General features: G+C 44.7%; 1 protein-coding gene across 2 annotated transcripts in view; it reads right to left on the bottom strand.

Annotated features, from left to right (window-relative positions):
• TYMP (thymidine phosphorylase) overlaps positions 1–22,980 on the bottom strand; it is a 231,107-nt gene that overhangs the window by 149,130 nt on the left and 58,997 nt on the right. The window contains exon 2 of one of the 2 annotated variants that reach the window (XM_085653763.1): positions 4,785–4,835. The exons of the other annotated variant lie outside the window; for it this stretch is intronic. Within the exon in view, the coding sequence (XP_085509889.1) occupies positions 4,785–4,797 (13 nt within the window). The 5' untranslated portion in view covers positions 4,798–4,835. The remainder of the gene's footprint in view (positions 1–4,784; positions 4,836–22,980) is intronic. 2 annotated transcript variants of the gene reach the window in all.

Here is a 22,980-nt window from a genome sequence, read left to right on the forward strand (position 1 = left end):
AACAACTATGAAAGCTTACATAAGGAGACAAAGCACTACTGGTGTTAATCATTGGGGGGAGTCACCGCATCCCACATGGTATCCACACATTGTGAGGGAGGTCAGAATCGTTTGGGAGCAGATCCCAAAACGTTGTCCGGATTCGTCCTTTGACAGGGAACATTCAATATGGGCCCTAACGCTTTACAATTACATTTCCTCCACGCCCCTATTAGATCCCGTCAATCCTAAGTAAGATATATCCCTGAAGGAATGCCTCCTGCCTAGAGGCCATGCAGGCAGTGCCCCCTTCCTTCACATTAAAGGATACAAAAAGTGATGGATGGAATACTTGAATTAACCTCAGCCACTGGTAACTACTCGGGCCGCATCCCTGTCCATCAGTATTTTGCACACAGTTTGAAACCAGCTACATGCAAATCAGTCTTGACCCAATGGGAACAGTCCAGCCCAAACTGCCAAGCCAGGTCCTCTCAGAACTATAACCTAAGCAACCCAGGACTAGTTTCACCCTCGTTATGGGTTCATTACCCAGGTGTAGCTTGGCTCCAGTGTCACAGAGTGTATAATTACATTCAAGTATTTTAACAAGCATTTGCAATGCAATAGGTCTCACATTACTGAAAGTTTGAGCTATTGCCGTTGCATTATTTTTTGCAAAGGCAATAGTTCAAACTTTCTGTAATGTGAGACCTATTGCATTGCAAATGCTTGTTTTCACATGCTACTGTTGTTTCCTGTCCCACTCACTGTTGAAGGGCACTGGACTGAACAGCTGCCTCCACTTTCTCCAGGAATAATGGTAAGTCAAGTAGAACATTTTTGTGCTCCATAATTGAATCAAATGCAGATGGTGATAGCTGTGGTACAAGATGTTACCAGCTGCTCGCTCAGAAAGGAGTAGTGTCTTCACATTCGAATTCACCCACCTAGATAATCCCACAATAAAGAGAAATTAGATATTTCACTAGGTATGTGGCTTTACAGTCTTCCATTGCCCCTGATACGTACTAGAGCCCTAAACATTGAGAGTTGTGCTAACTGCAAAAATAGTAAAACAATTAGTAGGGAAGCCAAGATGTCTAGATTTAACTTTCTAATACATGAGAACACAGGAATGCAACAATACAAATTCTATTTGTGTTTTGTCGATAAGCAACAAGCCTCTTTTTTGCCTCCTGTGACTGTTCACATTTAATTCCCCAAACTTGAGGTGCCACATAGCCTGTGTGAATTTGTGCATTGCCTCCGTTTGTATGCCTCTGCACATTAAAGCCAGACATGTGATGTGTCTTTGCCAATGCTTATTATCAAGCAAGTGTAGACATTTCTGTGACAAAGGACAGATATTCGAGTACTGCACCTGTTAAAGATGATGTTGATAAGTGTCATTAAGATTCCTATTTTAATTGAAAGGCCACTCCCTGTCGCCTGGTCGGATCATTTTCCTATATTTTTTTCATGGGACATCATGTGCCCACCACGACCATTTAGTTTCTATCGGCCTCCCACCTTTAGAAAACTGGATGCCGGGCAGCTGAGCGGCTGCTTGGCAGCCTCGCGTCCTTCCCTTTCTGAGGACCTTGAGGATAATGTGTCAAGGTTTGCAGATTGGATTACTGCTTCAGTCCACGCTCTTTCTGCTCCAGGTCAGCCTAAACTGAGGAGAGAGTCCCCTTCCAAGCCTTGGTTTACTTCTGATCTGAGGACTTTGAAACATGCTTGCAAGGTATTGGAGAGAGCATGGCGTTCCAGCGGCTATTGCCCTACAGCCAAACTTGCACTCAGAGCCAAACAAAAACTTTACTATGCGGCTATTGGATTGGCCAAAGGCCGGAACTTTTCCGATCGCATTGATCGGGCAAATAACAATTCTAAAGAAATATTTTCTATTGTGAAGAGTTTTGTGTCTCCCAGTGCCCAGGCTCTGGCGGTACCCTCCTCGGTTACCTGGTGTAACACCTTGGCAAAAATTTTCAGGGACAAAATAGTTAGCATACAGGACACTTTTTCAACCGTGTCCAAGAATTCTACTCTTGCCTTGCTGGGGAAGCAGATGATAAAAACTACTTCCATCTTTTCTGCATTTAAACCTGTTGATCTGCCTTGTACCCTTAGAATTCTTGAGGCACTTAAATCTGGATCACCTAAGGATCCATGTGCAGCTAGGCTTCTGTCAGAAGTGGCAGACTCTATTAATTTTGAAGTTAATCTTATGGTTAACAAGTCACTTCGCGAGGCCTGTGTCCCATTTTCATGGAAGCAGGCGCTGATCCTCCCCCTCCTCAAGAAGCTGTCTCTTGACCCTCTGCTCCCTGAGAGCTATCGTCCTATCTCGCTCTTGCCAAGTTTGGCTAAAGTATTCGAGAAGGTTGTTACGTCTCAGCTCACCAACTATGTAGAGGTGTCTGGTTTGCTTCATCCAGCCCAATCTGGCTTCCGTGCCTCTTATAGTACGGAGTCAGCATTGCTGGAGGTGACTGAGGCGGTCCGGGAGTGTTTGGATGCCGGCGGGAGAGCAGCCTTGGTTATGCTTGATCTCTCGACGGCATTTGATACAGTGCCGCACTCTTTACTCCTTGATCGTCTAGAGGAAATTGGTATTTCGGGATCGGTGCTTTGCTGGATCAGATCCGTTTTGGAAAAAAGGCCGCAGCAGGTTTGGCTTCCACCTTGTGCCTCCATGCCTATGCAGCTGACAACCGGTGTACCGCAGGGGTCATCACTTAGCCCTCTTCTTTTTAACATCTATGTGACTCCGCTGATTTACCTTGCGGTGTCACTGGGGGCTAAAGTGATGGCCTATGCAGATGACACTCAGCTTCTGTATTCCTGGAAGAAGGGTGACGACTCAGTTGGGGCGGCGCAGCACTGTTTGTCCTCCGTGCTCCATTGGCTGGCGAGTGCACAGTTGAAGTGCAATGAAGAAAAATCTGAAGTGCTTTTGTATGGCTCGTTCCCAGTGGACTTCAGGGAAAGGCTATGGCCCCCGGGTTTTCCTCGACCTACTATTGGCAAGGGCACTGCAAAAAACCTCGGTGTCTGGTTTGACGAAAACCTGATCTTTTCAACACAAGTGAAGAAACTGGTAGGAACCTGCTTTGGCACTTTGAAAATCTTGAGGAAGTTTCTCCCTCTTCTGCCTGTCAGTGCTAAGGAAACTGTGGTCCGGGCTTTGATTTTATCCCGATTGGACTATGCCAACGCTCTTTTGGTTGGTAGTCCAGGCTACCTGGCAAAGAAACTGCAAGTAGTCCAAAACTCAGCAGCCAGACTGCTTTTGGGACTTTCATCTACACATAGTGTTCGGATCCATTTACGTAGCTTGCACTGGCTCCCAGTTGAATCTCGGCTGAAATTTAAGATGTTGTCTATTACACATCGGGCCCTTTATGATTTAGGCCCTACTTATCTTCAAAGGAGAATTGCTTTTTATATGCCTAGCAGACAGCTTCGCTCCTCTGACCAGCTGCTGATGCAGATTCCTAGGTTCAAGCGTCAAAGGCTTGGCGGGAGTTCTTTTGTCCATAAAGCCGGTCTGGCTTGGAATGTACTGCCGTTGGGACTCCGTGGCACTCAGGATCCACTGCTTTTTAGGAAAAAGCTTAAAACGTTGCTTTTTTAGTTTCTGATTTGTGTGCAGTTTACTTTTTTCTGGAGTAAGCGCCGGGACACTTTAAGTAGCCGTGCGCTTTATAAATTAAACATAACATAACATAACATGCCTTTGAAGCAAGACCATAGGCCAAAGCACTGGCAGATGGTGAGCTTTACAAATATTGCCTTAACAGAGTCAGTGGGTGAGAGTGAGTGAGACAGAGTGTGTGCATGCGTGCATGTGCAGGCAGGTGCGCATGCATGTGTCTGTGTGAGTGTGTGTGTATGCGTGCAGCTAATTCATAGTGGTTGATTCAGTTGTACACTAAGCATTGCTCAAGTTAAGCTTAGCCGTGAGCATAATGCACTACTATTTTGGTATTCATGTGCACTCTATTGTGACAAGGGCAAATTCTGCATATCATAATATATTTATGTAACTGCATAGGCTTACCCCTGATATCAAAGCCCTTTCTGTACATATTGTACGTGATATATGAAGTAAAACACACTCCTTCAACAAATAACGTCTTTTTAATTTGAGAGAGACTTTATCGTACGTTACGACATTTGTTGTACCATATACATGCCTAATCTTTTCATGGCTCGGCTCGTGTGCAGGCTGTTAGAGTCATTCCAGAGACCATCGACTCAATACATACATGGCTACAATGCAGAATCACATGATAAGCATGCTTAGTTCTCTTTTCCTCGCATGATCTCTTCAGCGATTTCCAAACCAACCTTTGCAACAACGATAAGATCAATGAACCAGAAGCAACTCAACCGTGACAGGAACGTTGGTAAAGCTTTGAGATAGCGCGTTGTTGGCCAAAAGGATTTTAGCAAAGAAATGCTGTCACTCAACCATTCCCTGAAATGTGACTCTTCGATACTGCATTGCTATTACAGGGTCTTAACACAATGTTGTCATGAAAGAAAATGAGCAGCAGCAAGCCATCAAACTAGGCAAGACCTAATAAGAAAAGAGTGCTCACAGAGCACCACAAATAACAGCAAACAAAAGAACACATATGGCAGGGGCAGCCCTCATGGGAGGATACAAAAGTCTAAAAGGAGGGACTACTGAGCCTATTCACGAATCAAAAGCCAGCATTTACAAAGGACAGTAATAGGAGCAAATTGAAAAGATGGGCAGAAAAATGGGCAGAGCTTAAAGTCCATACCTGAATACAGCATGTCTTGAAGAGACAGCGCAAGAGATGCCTAGGCGGGACCTAAAAAAGGCAGATTACAAAACCAAGTTCAAAGCTACATTACTAAAAAAGAATATTCTGCATTCTCAACACTTCTCATCCTTCTTTGCACTCCTGTTTCTCAATCCAAATCTTCCTTCTTCCCCTCTGACTCCTTCCACTATCTCCAGACTTTCATACTCTCTCATATACATTTCAAGCTCTCCTCAACCTATCAGCTTGTCTAAATAACATGTGCACAGCTCATGCTTTCCCCATTAATGACCCATACCTAAACACTATTAATCTACTTCTAATAACAAAACTGGTAGCGAATGCTTGGGATTTTCCGTGAGCAAAAGAATGACCAAATAGCTACTCTCCCACCCTACTACCATTGACCTTGGGTGCTGGAGTAGTGTGCTACTCACCGTAAAGTGCTTCAATGCCTAGTCAAGGGTAGTAAGCCTTATATAAATGTAGTTACAATTACAATTTTGAGAATGCATTTTTATGTACCTCTGCAGCTGCTCGTAACACCATGTGTGAATTTGTTTAATACCTGTTTAAAGAGCTACTAAAGCCTTTGTGTTATTTCACACTGACATTGTAAACGCCCTGCCATCTTGTATTTCAGTGTTGTTCAATGCACATTTACCCGGTTTTAGACTGTTCAGGTAAGCATTGCCTCGCTTCAAAGTTGGCATAGCCAGGCAAGAACTGCAGATTTTGAAGAGTCAGCTTTTCTACCATATACCACTGTATCTACCTCTCAAGGGATTCTCACGTTCTTGCCATAAGAAAAGCTAGGAACCTGCTCGTTAGTGTGTATCTTGAGATTCAGATGGATAGCGTGTTCTTTCCTCCGCTTACTGCATTGAGAAAAATACATAAAAGTAGCTTGAAAATGTCTGGAATTTAGTATTATGTACTCCAACATATCAGACGAAGGAGCGCTAGTCCATTGACATTGCCTACCACACTTAGTATGTTTTTGATGCTCAATTGCTGTTTTTGCATTAAACACGTATCAAACTTCTATAAACTTTCTGGAGTGTCGATTTTCTTTCACAAGTTTGAGTATAGTGCATGGAGTATTTTTAGGGTAACTGTTATTTCTGAAGGTATTAAAAATCTAAAATTGATATTTTGGTTGGATTTCTTTAATTTAAGTATATGTGTATTCAAATAATTAAAATCCAAACAACCAGATATGTGCAAACAAGCATTCAAGCATTGGTAATGATTAATGACATTTTCGTGTATTGCATAGCTTTACAGAGTTTTGCTAATTAATGCTCTGCAAGTAATATATGACTTGCTTTATTATTTATTTAAGCCACCGCTGGAGGCGCGATATATACATATATATACAAATCCCGTTTGTCACCAAACCTCCACGGCTTACAAACACAGGTACGGACCACTCAGGGGACGAAGATGAAGAAATAAAGAAAATGCTGTGCTTTATTTAAAATCCATGACTACAGCAACCAGTCAGTCCTGGTCAGAGCCTCGGCATGACGCGTTTCGACCGAAACAACTAGGTCTTGTTCTCATATATATATGTTTAAGTAGAGTGCTTTCCATGCATTACATGCACTCATGTACATAGAAACGTACCCTCAGTTTAGTTCTTCTTATGTGCAAAGGGCTGATGTCAACATATCGTAGATACAAGAGTGATAGCACTGCTTTTTTTCTTGCAATTGGCACTTAAGATGTATTTTAAAAAGTATGGAAGTTTGTGGACGTGAAGTGGGCTGTTGCGATAAACAGGAACACATACAGAAACCTTACAGCGATAAATATATTTATATTCATCCCATTAGTAACAATAATACAGACTACAAGATAAATACATAGGGATTTAACCCGCGATTCATGATTGATACGGACATTACAAGGTTTTCATGTCAATATAAGATAGATTTGACCTTTTCAGCGCTCATTGCCAATGTTAATTACTGCATAACTCAGCAAACTAATTCAATGTGTTGCTTTATAATTTATTCGTATTACAGTGGTTTTCCATGTAATTTTAGACTTTGCCAAACCTTCGGGTAATTTCAAAGCACGATATGAAGTATGCATTAAGTTGGCAGCGTTCGAAACCTTAATCTATCAAAGTCTGTTGTCTTTGTCTATGCTGATACATACCACGTGTAGAGCTCTTGCCTTCCTATTTAAGGAAGTAGATTGATTGTATCTGTTGTCATGTGAACAAGGCTCTTGGGGAGCCGAAACGTTATGGCGACTATTCTGCGAGCAAGCGAATAAATTTGCACTAAGAAAAACTGGTCCGTGTCTGTGATCTCTTGGTGTGAGGCTTCAACGATTCAGCCACGCCTAGTGAGCATTACCTGTTGGATATTTTTGGCCGAGTGGCGACGTACGGCCATTACACGAGACCCTTTCCACGATTGGACAACGCAAGTTACGGAGCCATTACCCGTTTTCCCGGGCATTTGCAAATCCTTGGAAGAGGAACGGCGTTGGTCCCCCCTACAAGCAAACGGAGAAACGAGCTCAAGGCCGGAGTCACGGAGGAGTAACCCTCGGGAGGTGCCGAATCGGAGGATACGTCACGCCAGAGGTATTTACCCTAGTGAACAAGCCGAACTGTATAATTCCGATTTGCGGGGGGAGGAAAGTACAAGTGCAGTTGGGGTGACACTGAGCAGGATCTTATTGAAGCATCAGCTGGGCATTCCCCCAACATTAGATTTCAGCTATTTTCAGGCGCAGTGTATATATTACTACCATGTCAGCCGACAACATGAACGAACGTGAGGAAGCTGCATTAAAAATGTTTTCAGATGATCCCCAAACATCAGTCAACATACGGGATAAAAATAGCAGCGAACCCGTACTGAGAAACAGCACAATCAAAGACAAAATTAAAATACTAGAAAAAAAGTTGCGCAGCGAACAAAGCAAATGGTGGGAGGCGAAGTCCCTCCAAAGTTATTTAGATGTCAACCGGATTCCCCGAGGATTACGCATTTTAACGGCTCCCAATTACGAAAATCCTAATCCTGAGATGATGAAGGAGTGGGCGGCCAGTAATCTTGAAGCGTCAAGACGTCTGGTACTGATCTTGGTTAAATACGCTGAAATCGACAGAGCGCAATTATTAAAGGAGATTGCAACTTTACAGGAGGATCTAGAAACCATCGAGGACAGCGAAGAAAAAAGCAAACTAATGGAAGAAATGAGAGAGAGGCTCAAAAAGGAGCAAAAAAAGATAATGGACAGAAAAGCCTACAAATTTCAAAGGGACCGTAACGATTATGAGCTGGGGCAAATCTTTACCTTCTCCAAGAAATATGACACCTATCGGGGCCCTAATACCAAGCATCCAAGCACACGCAAGGCTATAGCAAGCAACAAAGAACAAGCCGACACGACTAGGTCAGATTTGAGCTCCTTTACCAGCAGTGGATCGGAATCAGACCAACGAACCGACACCCTGAGCGGTGCAGCGAAACCACACCCCGGGCAAGAGATTCATTTTTTATGCCAGGAAAGGATGCAATCTCTACGGCCCCGAGCACAAAAGACCTACGGAGAAAACGCTCCAATTACAGGCGCAGGCAGAGGCTCAGGGCGAGGAGGCGGCACCTACTACAGGAAGAGGGGCAGAGGCCAGTGGAAAAACAACAAAAATCAATGAATTCAAGTATTAATGATACCACTATCATCAATCTAACGAACACTGTGCTTACTCAAACTGAAGAGAAAATACTTAAACTAGGCCTCTCTTTCGCAACCCAATCTAATCTGAGTTACACGGACACAAGATTTGACACTTATAAAGCTATAAGAAAGCTGAAATTACGCAAATTCCATGCCATGCGTGAGTCAAACAAGCCAACTCCCACAATACCTGAGACCAGGGTCACGGGATCTGCTCTCGACCTATCCATTCCAAGTGAAATCTTTGAGTTATGGCATAATGACGGAACAAATTCCTTGTCAGGCATCCAAACTGGGAATGAAGTTACCAACCAGGTACCAGTCAGGAAACAGATTTCACCTGCCACGCCATTTAAACCAGCTTCTACGTTTGTGCCGATCCTATTACGCGACTCTATTGATGTTTTCAATGAAAATGTTACAGCACAGATCAAAGATCTTCACAGAAAAGTCAGTAACCGGAAAAATAACTTTGACGTAAGAAATGTTCAATACCACACGCTCATTCAGAGACTGAATAAAGACAAAAGCATTGTAATACGGGGCAGTGATAAGGGAGGCAATATTGTACTTATGCCCAGATCGCTGTATGACAAGGAGGCCTACTCCCAGCTCAACAACAGACAGCACTATGAACGCAGCACCATGTCCACCCTTAAAACGATGCAAGTGGAATATCATAAGAAACTACTAAAATGGAAAAACAAATCTTTGTTAACTAATGATGAATATACATTTTTAAAGACCGATCATCCTCAAGTACCATTCATTTATTTCATCCCAAAAGTGCACAAAGACATGGCCAATCCCCCTGGGAGACCAATTATTTCTGCCAGAGGGGGTCTCCTGGAAAAAACATCGGTGTACATTGACTATTTTTTACAGGGATACGTTAAAGCACTTGAATCCTACGTCCAGGATACGGGTGATTTTCTTTTCAAATTGCAGAAGATTAAATGGAAGGACGGATATTGGATGCTTGCACTAGATGTTTCATCGTTGTATACTAGCATAGTACATCAGGATGGCATGGCAGCGATTGAACACTATTTATCCAAAAGGGAGGAACATTTCACAGACCATACTAATATGCTGATGGAAATGTTAAAAATTTGCCTCCATAACAATGTGTTCATGTTTAACAATTTGGTGTACCGGCAACTACAGGGAGTAGCCATGGGGGCCAGCTTCTCTCCAAGCTACGCCTGTTTACATATGGGGGCTTGGGAGGAGCTGGTCCTCAAGACTCAACATGGTGTTACAATGGATTCCCTTGTGGTAGCTTGGTATCGGTACATAGATGATTTGTTTGTGGTGTGGGGCGGGAGCAAGGAAACGGCTGAGGAATTTGTTATGTCCATCAACAACAATAACCGCAATCTCAGCTTTACAGCCAGCATGAGCCAGAGCAGTGTTACTTTTTTGGACACCGAGGTATATATCTCTAATGGTGCCATTGAAACTAAACTTTTCAGAAAAGAGACCGCAGGTAACACAATACTACATGCCACTAGTGCTCACCCACAGCACCTCATCAGTAGTATACCATACGGTGAGATGCTACGACTTCGTAGGGTTTGTAGCAATGAGATGGTGTTAGAAGAGGCACAAGGAGCTAGCAAATTGAGATTCTTACAACGTGGCTATTCAGAGAAAATAATTGACAGGGCCATTAGTAAATCCCGCAGTAGACCCAGAACAGATTTACTCGACAAATATGACCACACGATCAATAGTGATACAGCAATACAAGCAACACAGAAACAAATAAATGATTTCAGAATTATAACAGGTTTTAATAAACAACATAAAGAACTGTATCGGATTTTCAATCAAAATTGGCCCATCTTACTCAGTGACCCCATTTTGGGTCCTACCCTACCACGAAAAGCGACTGTAACTTTTAGCAGGGCACCCTCCATGAAAGACCACATAGTTGATACCAACCCTGAAGTTATGGAAAAGACCATCTGGCTTCAAACCAATGGGGGGTTTTTTAAATGTAAAACTTGCAAAGCGTGTACGCATGGGGTCAACACCAAAGAATATATTGATGGTTTTAGTGACAAGAAACATCGCATTGAGAAGCTTTTAACGTGCAAAACAGAATACGCTGTGTATGTGCTCCAATGCTCTTGTCCACTCAGATATGTAGGCAGTACCAAATTGGAGGTACACAAACGTATCCTACAGCATCTTAGGGCTATTGTTAACCAGGACAATACCTACCCGGTGGCACGCCATTTCAAGGAGGCACACCGCAGTAATAGTAAAGACCTGTCCTTCTTTGTCATAGATGCAGTACCAGCTAGTCGACGAGGAGGCAACAGGGAGGCGAAGTTGAGGCGGTTAGAAACAAAATATATACTTCAACTAGACTCTAAATCGCCAGGAGGTCTTAACATTACTGAGGATTTACATACGATTTTATATTAGGTGCCACTGCCCATATATTTTACCCACCTTCAACGTACTGGATGACAATAATGATGATGCTTTGTACATGTGTATTTTATTGCTGTGTTCTAGCCTTTCAAAACATATGGATTTTATCAAAGGTTTTTATTGTAGTGGGATAACAATGTTAACCTTTTTATATTCTATTTATAGTTTTATCACCAAAGTATTTATTATCAGTGATATTGTTTACATCACCAATATGATATACATTCAAATAAGGCTAGACAATACACATTCGCCTCTCCACTTCTTGGTTTGGAGGTACCATTCAGTATTGCACATCATACGACCCGATTAACAATAATGCCAAAATTACTTGGGTGGGTATTAATAAGTTGAGGTAGGACATATACGAGCAGCGATATATCACCCCGTTACATACACATAGAGGTGGACCTGAATTTGATAGGCAGCAATTGAGGCTCTGGTCCCAGAACACTGGGGAGCTACAGGATACCTAGCCACAGGATATACCATATCGTACAGCAGCTTGAATGTTGAAATTTGCCAAGTATTAACTATGTGGATGTCTTAAATGAGAATGGCGACTGGGATTAATCAGCTGATCTCGTTAATTTGTTTTACATGCTTCGCACTTCCGCAACAATCGTGACTTTTTATCATTAATGCTTTTAACGTTTGCATTTTCATATATGAATTTTAGATGAGTTTTATTATATGTCTTTGATGCAATGTTAAATTATTTGATGATGTGTTTATTTATTGGCGTTATTTGCACTGTATACATTTCCTCACTTTCGCACACTGCAGGGATCTGCAGTGTACAATGGGGCAAGAGCAACTTATCATAGAGCATAGGGGGATTCATCCCATTAGTAACAATAATACAGACTACAAGATAAATACATCGGGATTTAACCCGCGATTCATGATTGATACGGACATTACAAGGTTTTCATGTCAATATAAGATAGATTTGACCTTTTCAGCGCTCATTGCCAATGTTAATTACTGCATAACTCAGCAAACTGATTCAATGTGTTGCTTTATAATTTATTCGTATTACAGTGGTTTTCCATGTAATTTTAGACTTTGCCAAACCTTCGGGTAATTTCAAAGCACGATATGAAGTATGCATTAAGTTGGCAGCGTTCGAAACCTTAATCTATCAAAGTCTGTTGTCTTTGTCTATGCTGATACATACCACGTGTAGAGCTCTTGCCTTCCTATTTAAGGAAGTAGATTGATTGTATCTGTTGTCATGTGAACAAGGCTCTTGGGGAGCCGAAACGTTATGGCGACTATTCTGCGAGCAAGCGAATAAATTTGCACTAAGAAAAACTGGTCCGTGTCTGTGATCTCTTGGTGTGAGGCTTCAACGATTCAGCCACGCCTAGTGAGCATTACCTGTTGGATATATATATATATATATATATATATATATATATATATATATATATATATCAAACCGCAAAGTTTGCCTGAAATGAGGGAGCCCACACAGGTGAGTAAATCTTGCCTTAGATTTATTGAGGAAAGAACAGCTTGGACATCTTGGTGCTTCCGCCGTGTAGCAGAGTCTTGCCTGACGCGTTTCGTGTCGTGGACACTTCCTCAGAGGCTCAAGGCTCCATCGCGTTCCAAACTGGGCTGATTCATGGCACTACATAAGTGCGATAGTCCCCGCCCATGTGGGCGTGGCCACCCGCGTGGCCTGTTGGTTAATGTAGTGCCCGTTTTCTTCAGTGAGTGATTCTCCCAGCAGAAATAATTCGCCAATGTAAATCCCAAGTGGGTTGCTTAAGCACTGTCGTAGTGCAAGTTGTCGTCTCTCTTTTCCTTAATGGCATCACCTTGCCCCTTCAGCTAATCCGCCGATTTGCAGATCAGCAGGACCACACAACCGTGCGGCAGGGCTCAACCTCGCGGCCCAGGCAAAGCCGCAAACATCAAACCGCAAAGTTTGCCTGAAATGAGGGAGCCCACACAGGTGAGTAAATCTTGCCTTAGATTTATTGAGGAAAGAACAGCTTGGACATCTTGGTGCTTCCGCCGTGTAGCAGAGTCTTGCCTGACGCGTTTCGTGTCGTGGACACTTCCTCAGAGGCTCAAGGCTCCATCGCGTTCCAAACTGGGCTGATTCATGGCACTACATAAGTGCGATAGTCCCCGCCCATGTGGGCGTGGCCACCCGCGTGGCCTGTTGGTTAATGTAGTGCCCGTTTTCTTCAGTGAGTGATTCTCCCAGCAGAAATAATTCGCCAATGTAAATCCCAAGTGGGTTGCTTAAGCACTGTCGTAGTGCAAGTTGTCGTCTCTCTTTTCCTTAATGGCATCACCTTGCCCCTTCAGCTAATCCGCCGATTTGCAGATCAGCAGGACCACACAACCGTGCGGCAGGGCTCAACCTCGCGGCCCAGGCAAAGCCGCAAACATCAAACCGCAAAGTTTGCCTGAAATGAGGGAGCCCACACAGGTGAGTAAATCTTGCCTTAGATTTATTGAGGAAAGAACAGCTTGGACATCTTGGTGCTTCCGCCGTGTAGCAGAGTCTTGCCTGACGCGTTTCGTGTCGTGGACACTTCCTCAGAGGCTCAAGGCTCCATCGCGTTCCAAACTGGGCTGATTCATGGCACTACATAAGTGCGATAGTCCCCGCCCATGTGGGCGTGGCCACCCGCGTGGCCTGTTGGTTAATGTAGTGCCCGTTTGCTTCAGTGAGTGATTCTCCCAGCAGAAATAATTCGCCAATGTAAATCCCAAGTGGGTTGCTTAAGCACTGTCGTAGTGCAAGTTGTCGTCTCTCTTTTCCTTAATGGCATCACCTTGCCCCTTCAGCTAATCCGCCGATTTGCAGATCAGCAGGACCACACAACCGTGCGGCAGGGCTCAACCTCGCGGCCCAGGCAAAGCCGCAAACATCAAACCGCAAAGTTTGCCTGAAATGAGGGAGCCCACACAGGTGAGTAAATCTTGCCTTAGATTTATTGAGGAAAGAACAGCTTGGACATCTTGGTGCTTCCGCCGTGTAGCAGAGTCTTGCCTGACGCGTTTCGTGTCGTGGACACTTCCTCAGAGGCTCAAGGCTCCATCGCGTTCCAAACTGGGCTGATTCATGGCACTACATAAGTGCGATAGTCCCCGCCCATGTGGGCGTGGCCACCCGCGTGGCCTGTTGGTTAATGTAGTGCCCGTTTTCTTCAGTGAGTGATTCTCCCAGCAGAAATAATTCGCCAATGTAAATCCCAAGTGGGTTGCTTAAGCACTGTCGTAGTGCAAGTTGTCGTCTCTCTTTTCCTTAATGGCATCACCTTGCCCCTTCAGCTAATCCGCCGATTTGCAGATCAGCAGGACCACACAACCGTGCGGCAGGGCTCAACCTCGCGGCCCAGGCAAAGCCGCAAACATCAAACCGCAAAGTTTGCCTGAAATGAGGGAGCCCACACAGGTGAGTAAATCTTGCCTTAGATTTATTGAGGAAAGAACAGCTTGGACATCTTGGTGCTTCCGCCGTGTAGCAGAGTCTTGCCTGACGCGTTTCGTGTCGTGGACACTTCCTCAGAGGCTCAAGGCTCCATCGCGTTCCAAACTGGGCTGATTCATGGCACTACATAAGTGCGATAGTCCCCGCCCATGTGGGCGTGGCCACCCGCGTGGCCTGTTGGTTAATGTAGTGCCCGTTTTCTTCAGTGAGTGATTCTCCCAGCAGAAATAATTCGCCAATGTAAATCCCAAGTGGGTTGCTTAAGCACTGTCGTAGTGCAAGTTGTCGTCTCTCTTTTCCTTAATGGCATCACCTTGCCCCTTCAGCTAATCCGCCGATTTGCAGATCAGCAGGACCACACAACCGTGCGGCAGGGCTCAACCTCGCGGCCCAGGCAAAGCCGCAAACATCAAACCGCAAAGTTTGCCTGAAATGAGGGAGCCCACACAGGTGAGTAAATCTTGCCTTAGATTTATTGAGGAAAGAACAGCTTGGACATCTTGGTGCTTCCGCCGTGTAGCAGAGTCTTGCCTGACGCGTTTCGTGTCGTGGACACTTCCTCAGAGGCTCAAGGCTCCATCGCGTTCCAAACTGGGCTGATTCATGGCACTACATAAGTGCGATAGTCCCCGCCCATGTGGGCGTGGCCACCCGCGTGGCCTGTTGGTTAATGTAGTGCCCGTTTTCTTCAGTGAGTGATTCTCCCAGCAGAAATAATTCGCCAATGTAAATCCCAAGTGGGTTGCTTAAGCACTGTCGTAGTGCAAGTTGTCGTCTCTCTTTTCCTTAATGGCATCACCTTGCCCCTTCAGCTAATCCGCCGATTTGCAGATCAGCAGGACCACACAACCGTGCGGCAGGGCTCAACCTCGCGGCCCAGGCAAAGCCGCAAACATCAAACCGCAAAGTTTGCCTGAAATGAGGGAGCCCACACAGGTGAGTAAATCTTGCCTTACTGCAGCAACATGGTGGCACTACAACTACCAGAGGGCCGCAGTTGTGGCCACGCCCACTGAGGCGGGTAGTTTGATATTTAAGTCGCCGCCAAAATCACCATGGCTTGACTTCTATGCCCAGCACCCCTGATGAAGTGATGACCACGAAACGCGTTGGGTTGGGCCTGAAATGAACTTTGTGGGCTTGTCTGCTGACGTTTGCTGTGCTGCCTTGAATAAACCATTATGGACATTACTCACCCGCTGTGGGCCTCTTCCTCTGCAGGCACCTTGTGAATGGATGTTTAGCGGCTTGCCTGAGCCGCGGAGGAGAGCCCCGTGCTGTGTTCAGCCCTGCGATGTCGTCAACCGGCGGCACCGCGTAGGGAGCGAGTGCCGTTTTTTGAGGAGAACCAGCAATTGCAAAACAGCACAACATTGCACCGCACTCCACATGGAGTTTGATTTGGCAAGAATTTTAGACTTCAAGACTGGGAGCTCACTGCAGCAACATGGTGGCACTACAACTACCAGAGGGCCGCAGTTGTGGCCACGCCCACTGAGGCGGGTAGTTTGATATTTAAGTCGCCGCCAAAATCACCATGGCTTGACTTCTATGCCCAGCACCCCTGATGAAGTGATGACCACGAAACGCGTTGGGTTGGGCCTGAAATGAACTTTGTGGGCTTGTCTGCTGACGTTTGCTGTGCTGCCTTGAATAAACCATTATGGACATTACTCACCCGCTGTGGGCCTCTTCCTCTGCAGGCACCTTGTGAATGGATGTTTAGCTACTTGCCTGAGCCGCGGAGGAGAGCCCCGTGCTGTGTTCAGCCCTGCGATGTCGTCAACCGGCGGCACCGCGTAGGGAGCGAGTGCCGTTTTTTGAGGAGAACCAGCAATTGCAAAACAGCACAACATTGCACCGCACTCCACATGGAGTTTGATTTGGCAAGAATTTTAGACTTCAAGACTGGGAGCTCACTGCAGCAACATGGTGGCACTACAACTACCAGAGGGCCGCAGTTGTGGCCACGCCCACTGAGGCGGGTAGTTTGATATTTAAGTCGCCGCCAAAATCACCATGGCTTGACTTCTATGCCCAGCACCCCTGATGAAGTGATGACCACGAAACGCGTTGGGTTGGGCCTGAAATGAACTTTGTGGGCTTGTCTGCTGACGTTTGCTGTGCTGCCTTGAATAAACCATTATGGACATTACTCACCCGCTGTGGGCCTCTTCCTCTGCAGGCACCTTGTGAATGGATGTTTAGCGGCTTGCCTGAGCCGCGGAGGAGAGCCCCGTGCTGTGTTCAGCCCTGCGATGTCGTCAACCGGCGGCACCGCGTAGGGAGCGAGTGCCGTTTTTTGAGGAGAACCAGCAATTGCAAAACAGCACAACATTGCACCGCACTCCACATGGAGTTTGATTTGGCAAGAATTTTAGACTTCAAGACTGGGAGCTCACTGCAGCAACATGGTGGCACTACAACTACCAGAGGGCCGCAGTTGTGGCCACGCCCACTGAGGCGGGTAGTTTGATATTTAAGTCGCCGCCAAAATCACCATGGCTTGACTTCTATGCCCAGCACCCCTGATGAAGTGATGACCACGAAACGCGTTGGGTTGGGCCTGAAATGAACTTTGTGGGCTTGTCTGCTGACGTTTGCTGTGCTGCCTTGAATAAACCATTATGGACATTACTCACCCGCTGTGGGCCTCTTCCTCTGCAGGCACCTTGTGAATGGATGTTTAGCGGCTTGCCTGAGCCGCGGAGGAGAGCCCCGTGCTGTGTTCAGCCCTGCGATGTCGTCAACCGGCGGCACCGCGTAGGGAGCGAGTGCCGTTTTTTGAGGAGAACCAGCAATTGCAAAACAGCACAACATTGCACCGCACTCCACATGGAGTTTGATTTGGCAAGAATTTTAGACTTCAAGACTGGGAGCTCACTGCAGCAACATGGTGGCACTACAACTACCAGAGGGCCGCAGTTGTGGCCACGCCCACTGAGGCGGGTAGTTTGATATTTAAGTCGCCGCCAAAATCACCATGGCTTGACTTCTATGCCCAGCACCCCTGATGAAGTGATGACCACGAAACGCGTTGGGTTGGGCCTGAAATGAACTTTGTGGGCTTGTCTGCTGACGTTTGCTGTGCTGCCTTGAATAAACCATTATGGACATTACTCACCCGCTGTGGGCCTCTTCCTCTGCAGGCACCTTGTGAATGGATATATATATATATATATATATATATATAACACCAAAGTTTGCCCTCCAAGGAATCGCCACACACGGAGAGGTATATACACAAAACGCCACCGGCAGCACAATAGTCAGCATGCTGCCAGACCTTTCAATTGCCATACGCGTTTCAAGCATTCACTGCCCTTGTTCACTGGCAAAATGACGGTACAAACAATTTTGAATGGGGACAGCTGATTTATTTTGTAACAAGTCCCGCCCATGTGGGCGTTTACTCACTGGCATTCTGGTTATGGTAGTCCCTTGATAATGCCCATAGACTCCACTGTCCATACAAACAAGTGCTTTGCTGCCTTCGTCATTTTTCAATAATATTTCCTCCTTGTTAGGTGAAAAGTTCCGACCACAAATCTGATCACCGTGCTAATATATACCGATGGCTGAGGCCCCCTCCATTCCCAACGGTGTTCGTGAATCCAAACACCAGGATCCGCCCGCAGGCAGCGGGGCAATTCCGCGACCGGACCAGTCGCTTGTAAATAACACCAAAGTTTGCCCTCCAAGGAATCGCCACACACGGAGAGGTATATACACAAAACGCCACCGGCAGCACAATAGTCAGCATGCTGCCAGACCTTTCAATTGCCATACGCGTTTCAAGCATTCACTGCGCTTGTTCACTGGCAAAATGACGGTACAAACAATTTTGAATGGGGACAGCTGATTTATTTTGTAACAAGTCCCGCCCATGTGGGCGTTTACTCACTGGCATTCTGGTTATGGTAGTCCCTTGATAATGCCCATAGACTCCACTGTCCATACAAACAAGTGCTTTGCTGCCTTCGTCATTTTTCAATAATATTTCCTCCTTGTTAGGTGAAAAGTTCCGACCACAAATCTGATCACCGTGCTAATATATACCGATGGCTGAGGCCCCCTCCATTCCCAACGGTGTTCGTGAATCCAAACACCAGGATCCGCCCGCAGGCAGCGGGGCAATTCCGCGACCGGACCAGTCGCTTGTAAATAACACCAAAGTTTGCCCTCCAAGGAATCGCCACACACGGAGAGGTATATACACAAAACGCCACCGGCAGCACAATAGTCAGCATGCTGCCAGACCTTTCAATTGCCATACGCGTTTCAAGCATTCACTGCCCTTGTTCACTGGCAAAATGACGGTACAAACAATTTTGAATGGGGACAGCTGATTTATTTTGTAACAAGTCCCGCCCATGTGGGCGTTTACTCACTGGCATTCTGGTTATGGTAGTCCCTTGATAATGCCCATAGACTCTACTGTCCATACAAACAAGTGCATTGCTGCCTTCGTCATTTTTCAATAATATTTCCTCCTTGTTAGGTGAAAAGTTCCGACCACAAATCTGATCACCGTGCTAATATATACCGATGGCTGAGGCCCCCTCCATTCCCAACGGTGTTCGTGAATCCAAACACCAGGATCCGCCCGCAGGCAGCGGGGCAATTCCGCGACCGGACCAGTCGCTTGTAAATAACACCAAAGTGTGCCCTCCAAGGAATCGCCACACACGGAGAGGTATATACACAAAACGCCACCGGCAGCACAATAGTCAGCATGCTGCCAGACCTTTCAATTGCCATACGCGTTTCAAGCATTCACTGCCCTTGTTCACTGGCAAAATGACGGTACAAACAATTTTGAATGGGGACAGCTGATTTATTTTGTAACAAGTCCCGCCCATGTGGGCGTTTACTCACTGGCATTCTGGTTATGGTAGTCCCTTGATAATGCCCATAGACTCCACTGTCCATCGGTATATATTAGCACGGTGATCAGATTTGTGGTCGGAACTTTTCACCTAACAAGGAGGAAATATTATTGAAAAATGACGAAGGCAGCAAAGCACTTGTTTGTATGGACAGTGGAGTCTATGGGCATTATCAAGGGACTACCATAACCAGAATGCCAGTGAGTAAACGCCCACATGGGCGGGACTTGTTACAAAATAAATCAGCTGTCCCCATTCAAAATTGTTTGTACCGTCATTTTGCCAGTGAACAAGGGCAGTGAATGCTTGAAACGCGTATGGCAATTGAAAGGTCTGGCAGCATGCTGACTATTGTGCTGCCGGTGGCGTTTTGTGTATATACCTCTCCGTGTGTGGCGATTCCTTGGAGGGCAAACTTTGGTGTTATATATATATATATATATATATATACATTTATACACTTAAATAGACACACACATAATATATACATATATAAATATACACAAACGCACACACATATATATATATATATCCAATCGAGAACGCTCAAAGCTTGAAGACCCCACACACGACGTGTCAAAGATTCATTTTATTATCTGGCAGGCAGCAGCTCAATTACAAATGTCATCCCAGCGTATTCTTTGCCGTTTTGATGCCATACGCGTTTCAGGAGTCGTTCCCTTTCTCACTGGCTTCGGCGGTGGTGGAGAGCAGCCTCACGTTGTGCACTCGCGATTTTATTGCCATAGTCCCGCCCCTCTGGGCGTGTGCCTAAGTGCATTCTGGTCTGGTCATAAAGTGAATCTTTGACACATCGTGTGTGGGGTCTTCAAGCTTTGAGCGTTCTCGATTGGATATATATATATATATATATATATATATATATAGGCTTACAGCGTCTTCTTCATAGAAGGACTCGCACGCAGGAGGGAAAATTGACTGTTTATTTAGTCACTCGTAACGCGTTTCGTCAGTGAAACTGACTTGATCACACGAAGTGTACACAAAATGGGAGGTATTTACATAGCTGGAGAAATAAACGACAGACAAAATTTTGTCTAGTGGTGCCTGTAACTTTGGCGGCCATTACTAAATGTCGAAAAAATAATGCCAGACTATACGATTACATGACTATATAGCTGGTTACATGCTGTGCCAACGAAATAATTGTCAAACATATTGTTCAAAGATGTATCTACAATAGTGTATCAACACAATGGACTGAAAACCAGCTATTTGTAGACATTATGATTGGCATAGTGCCATACAGTGAACACGCTATCAACTGTAGTAATATTACTAATAGCATAAAGTAGCATGTGCTTATAATGCAAATTGAAAGTAAATACACAAATAGTGTGTCATCGCTAGTATTCTGCATCACTATTCGACAATTAGGTAGAGGCAATTAATCTGGTGCACTGAGCTTACCCCGAAATGGGATGCACGGGCCTAGTCACATAAAGTACTTTATAATTGTATATACATGTCACTAACTTTCAAAAGTAATTACATAATCGCGCATAGTACTTTAGAATTGTATATACATATTTAAGACTTTGGAAAGGAAAAATGTTCGGCATAGTGCCCGTTGTGTATTGTACACCTCAAGCTTCTGGTTAGAGCAAAGAAAGGAAAAGCCGTGTCTGCACCACAGTTGTACACTGTTGCAATATCAATTGCCTCCAGGATCAGACAAAGTTCTGAAAACACCAGCACTGTACCACCTCCATTGCAAAACAATAGTGCTCAAAATAAATCATGAAATCACCAATCAAGGAAGTATAAAGAAAGAATGTAGAAATAGAGTTCTTTCCTTACTGTACCCACAGAACCGGGAAGAAAAGGGTAGGGTAACCAGTACGGATGAGAATAATCCGATTAGATGGCGACCCTTCCTTTCCTCCTGTGCAACAAAAGAAGAGAGAAAAAAGGGGGAAAATTTGGTTGCGATACATTGATGACCTTTTTGTAATCTGGACTGACACCGAACAAACGGCTACCGAGTTTATAGATAAACTCAACATCAATGATCGCAACATCTCCCTTACCAGTAACATGAGTAAGCACTCAGTGGAATTTTAGACCTACTGATTAAACCCCAAGGAGACAGATTACATACTAGTCTGTTTCGCAAGGCTACGGCGGGCAATACACTTCTTCACGCTCTTAGCAGCCACCCAGAGCCACTCAAATGGAGTATTCCATACGGAGAGCTGCTAAGAGCGAGGAGAAACTGTAGCACCAATGACGCATTCCACCGTGAGAAGGAAGTCATGATCAAGAGATTCAGGGAAAGAGGCTATCCTCAATGGGTCCTTAATAAAGCCATTACCAAAGTCAATTCCATCGACCATGCTCAAACATTATCTACTGATACGGATACCACAGAAAATTCCCTAGAGGGCACCAATAGAGTGATACTCACTTTTAGTGGCAACTCCGAACAAATACACAGAATACTAACCAATAATTGGAAGATTCTGAAGAGTGATCCTATTATTGGCCATACATTTGAAAACAGACCCAGAATAACCTAGAGGAAAGGTCGCAGTTTAAGAGATATTTTGGTGCACAACGATGTTACCTCTAGAACATCTTACTGGTTTTTATCCTTGCGGCCACTGCAAGGCATGTCGCAATAGCCATACGACCAAAACTGTGAATATTCCTGGGCAAACTACACCTAAAATGATCAACCAATTTCTAACTTGTAGTACGTCCTTTTGTGTATATGTATTGATATGCCCATGCAAACTGTGGTATGTGGGGAGCATCCATGTATGGCTAAGAAAAGAGTATTAGAACATATGCGGGCCATCAACAAGAAAGATACTAACTATCCTATTGCAAGACATTTTGACCTTTTCCATCTATCCAACAGCTCCCTGTTAAGTTACTTCATCCTCGAACAAGTCCACCTTGGTCCAAGAGGGGGTAACAGAACTTTATTACTCCGCAAACGTGAATCCAAATGGATAATTGTATTGGAAACTAAGTTCCCTAAGGGTCACAATTTGGACGAGGAACTGAGTGTACACCTACATGAAGACTGATTACTGTTTTATATGTGCCTTCTGTTTTTCCGTTTGCACAACCCCATTGGGGTCATGCATGTCCGATTGCTGGTTGTTTAAATATGAGTGCTTCTTAGCCATTTATAGATACTATGACGTAATAGTATAAATATGTGCAATTTTAACTTATGTTTTTTTCTTAGGATGTTGGGTATAATTTCCCCTTTTTTCTCTCTTCTTTTGTTGCACAGGAGGAAAGGAAGGGTCGCCATCTCATCGGATTATTCTCATCCGTACCGGTTACCCTACCCTTTTCTTCCCGGTTCTGTGGGTACAGTAAGGAAAGAACTCTATTTCTACATTCTTTCTTTATACTTCCTTTATTGGTGATTTCATGATTTATTTTGAGCACTATTGTTTTGCAATGGAGGTGGTACAGTGTTGGTATTTTCAGAACTTTGTCTGTTCCTGGAGGCAATTGATATTGCAACAGTGTACAACTGTGGTGCAGACACGGCTTTTCCTTTCTTTGCTCTAACCAGAAGCTTGAGGTGTACAATACACAACGGGCACTATGCCGAACATTTTTCCTTTCCAAAGTCTTAAATATGTATATACAATTCTAAAGTACTATACGCGATTATGTAATTACTTTTGAAAGTTAGTGACATGTATAT

Source organism: Triturus cristatus, chromosome 4_1 (genome assembly GCF_964204655.1).
Source record: "Triturus cristatus chromosome 4_1, aTriCri1.1, whole genome shotgun sequence".
NCBI lineage: Eukaryota > Metazoa > Chordata > Amphibia > Caudata > Salamandridae > Triturus > Triturus cristatus.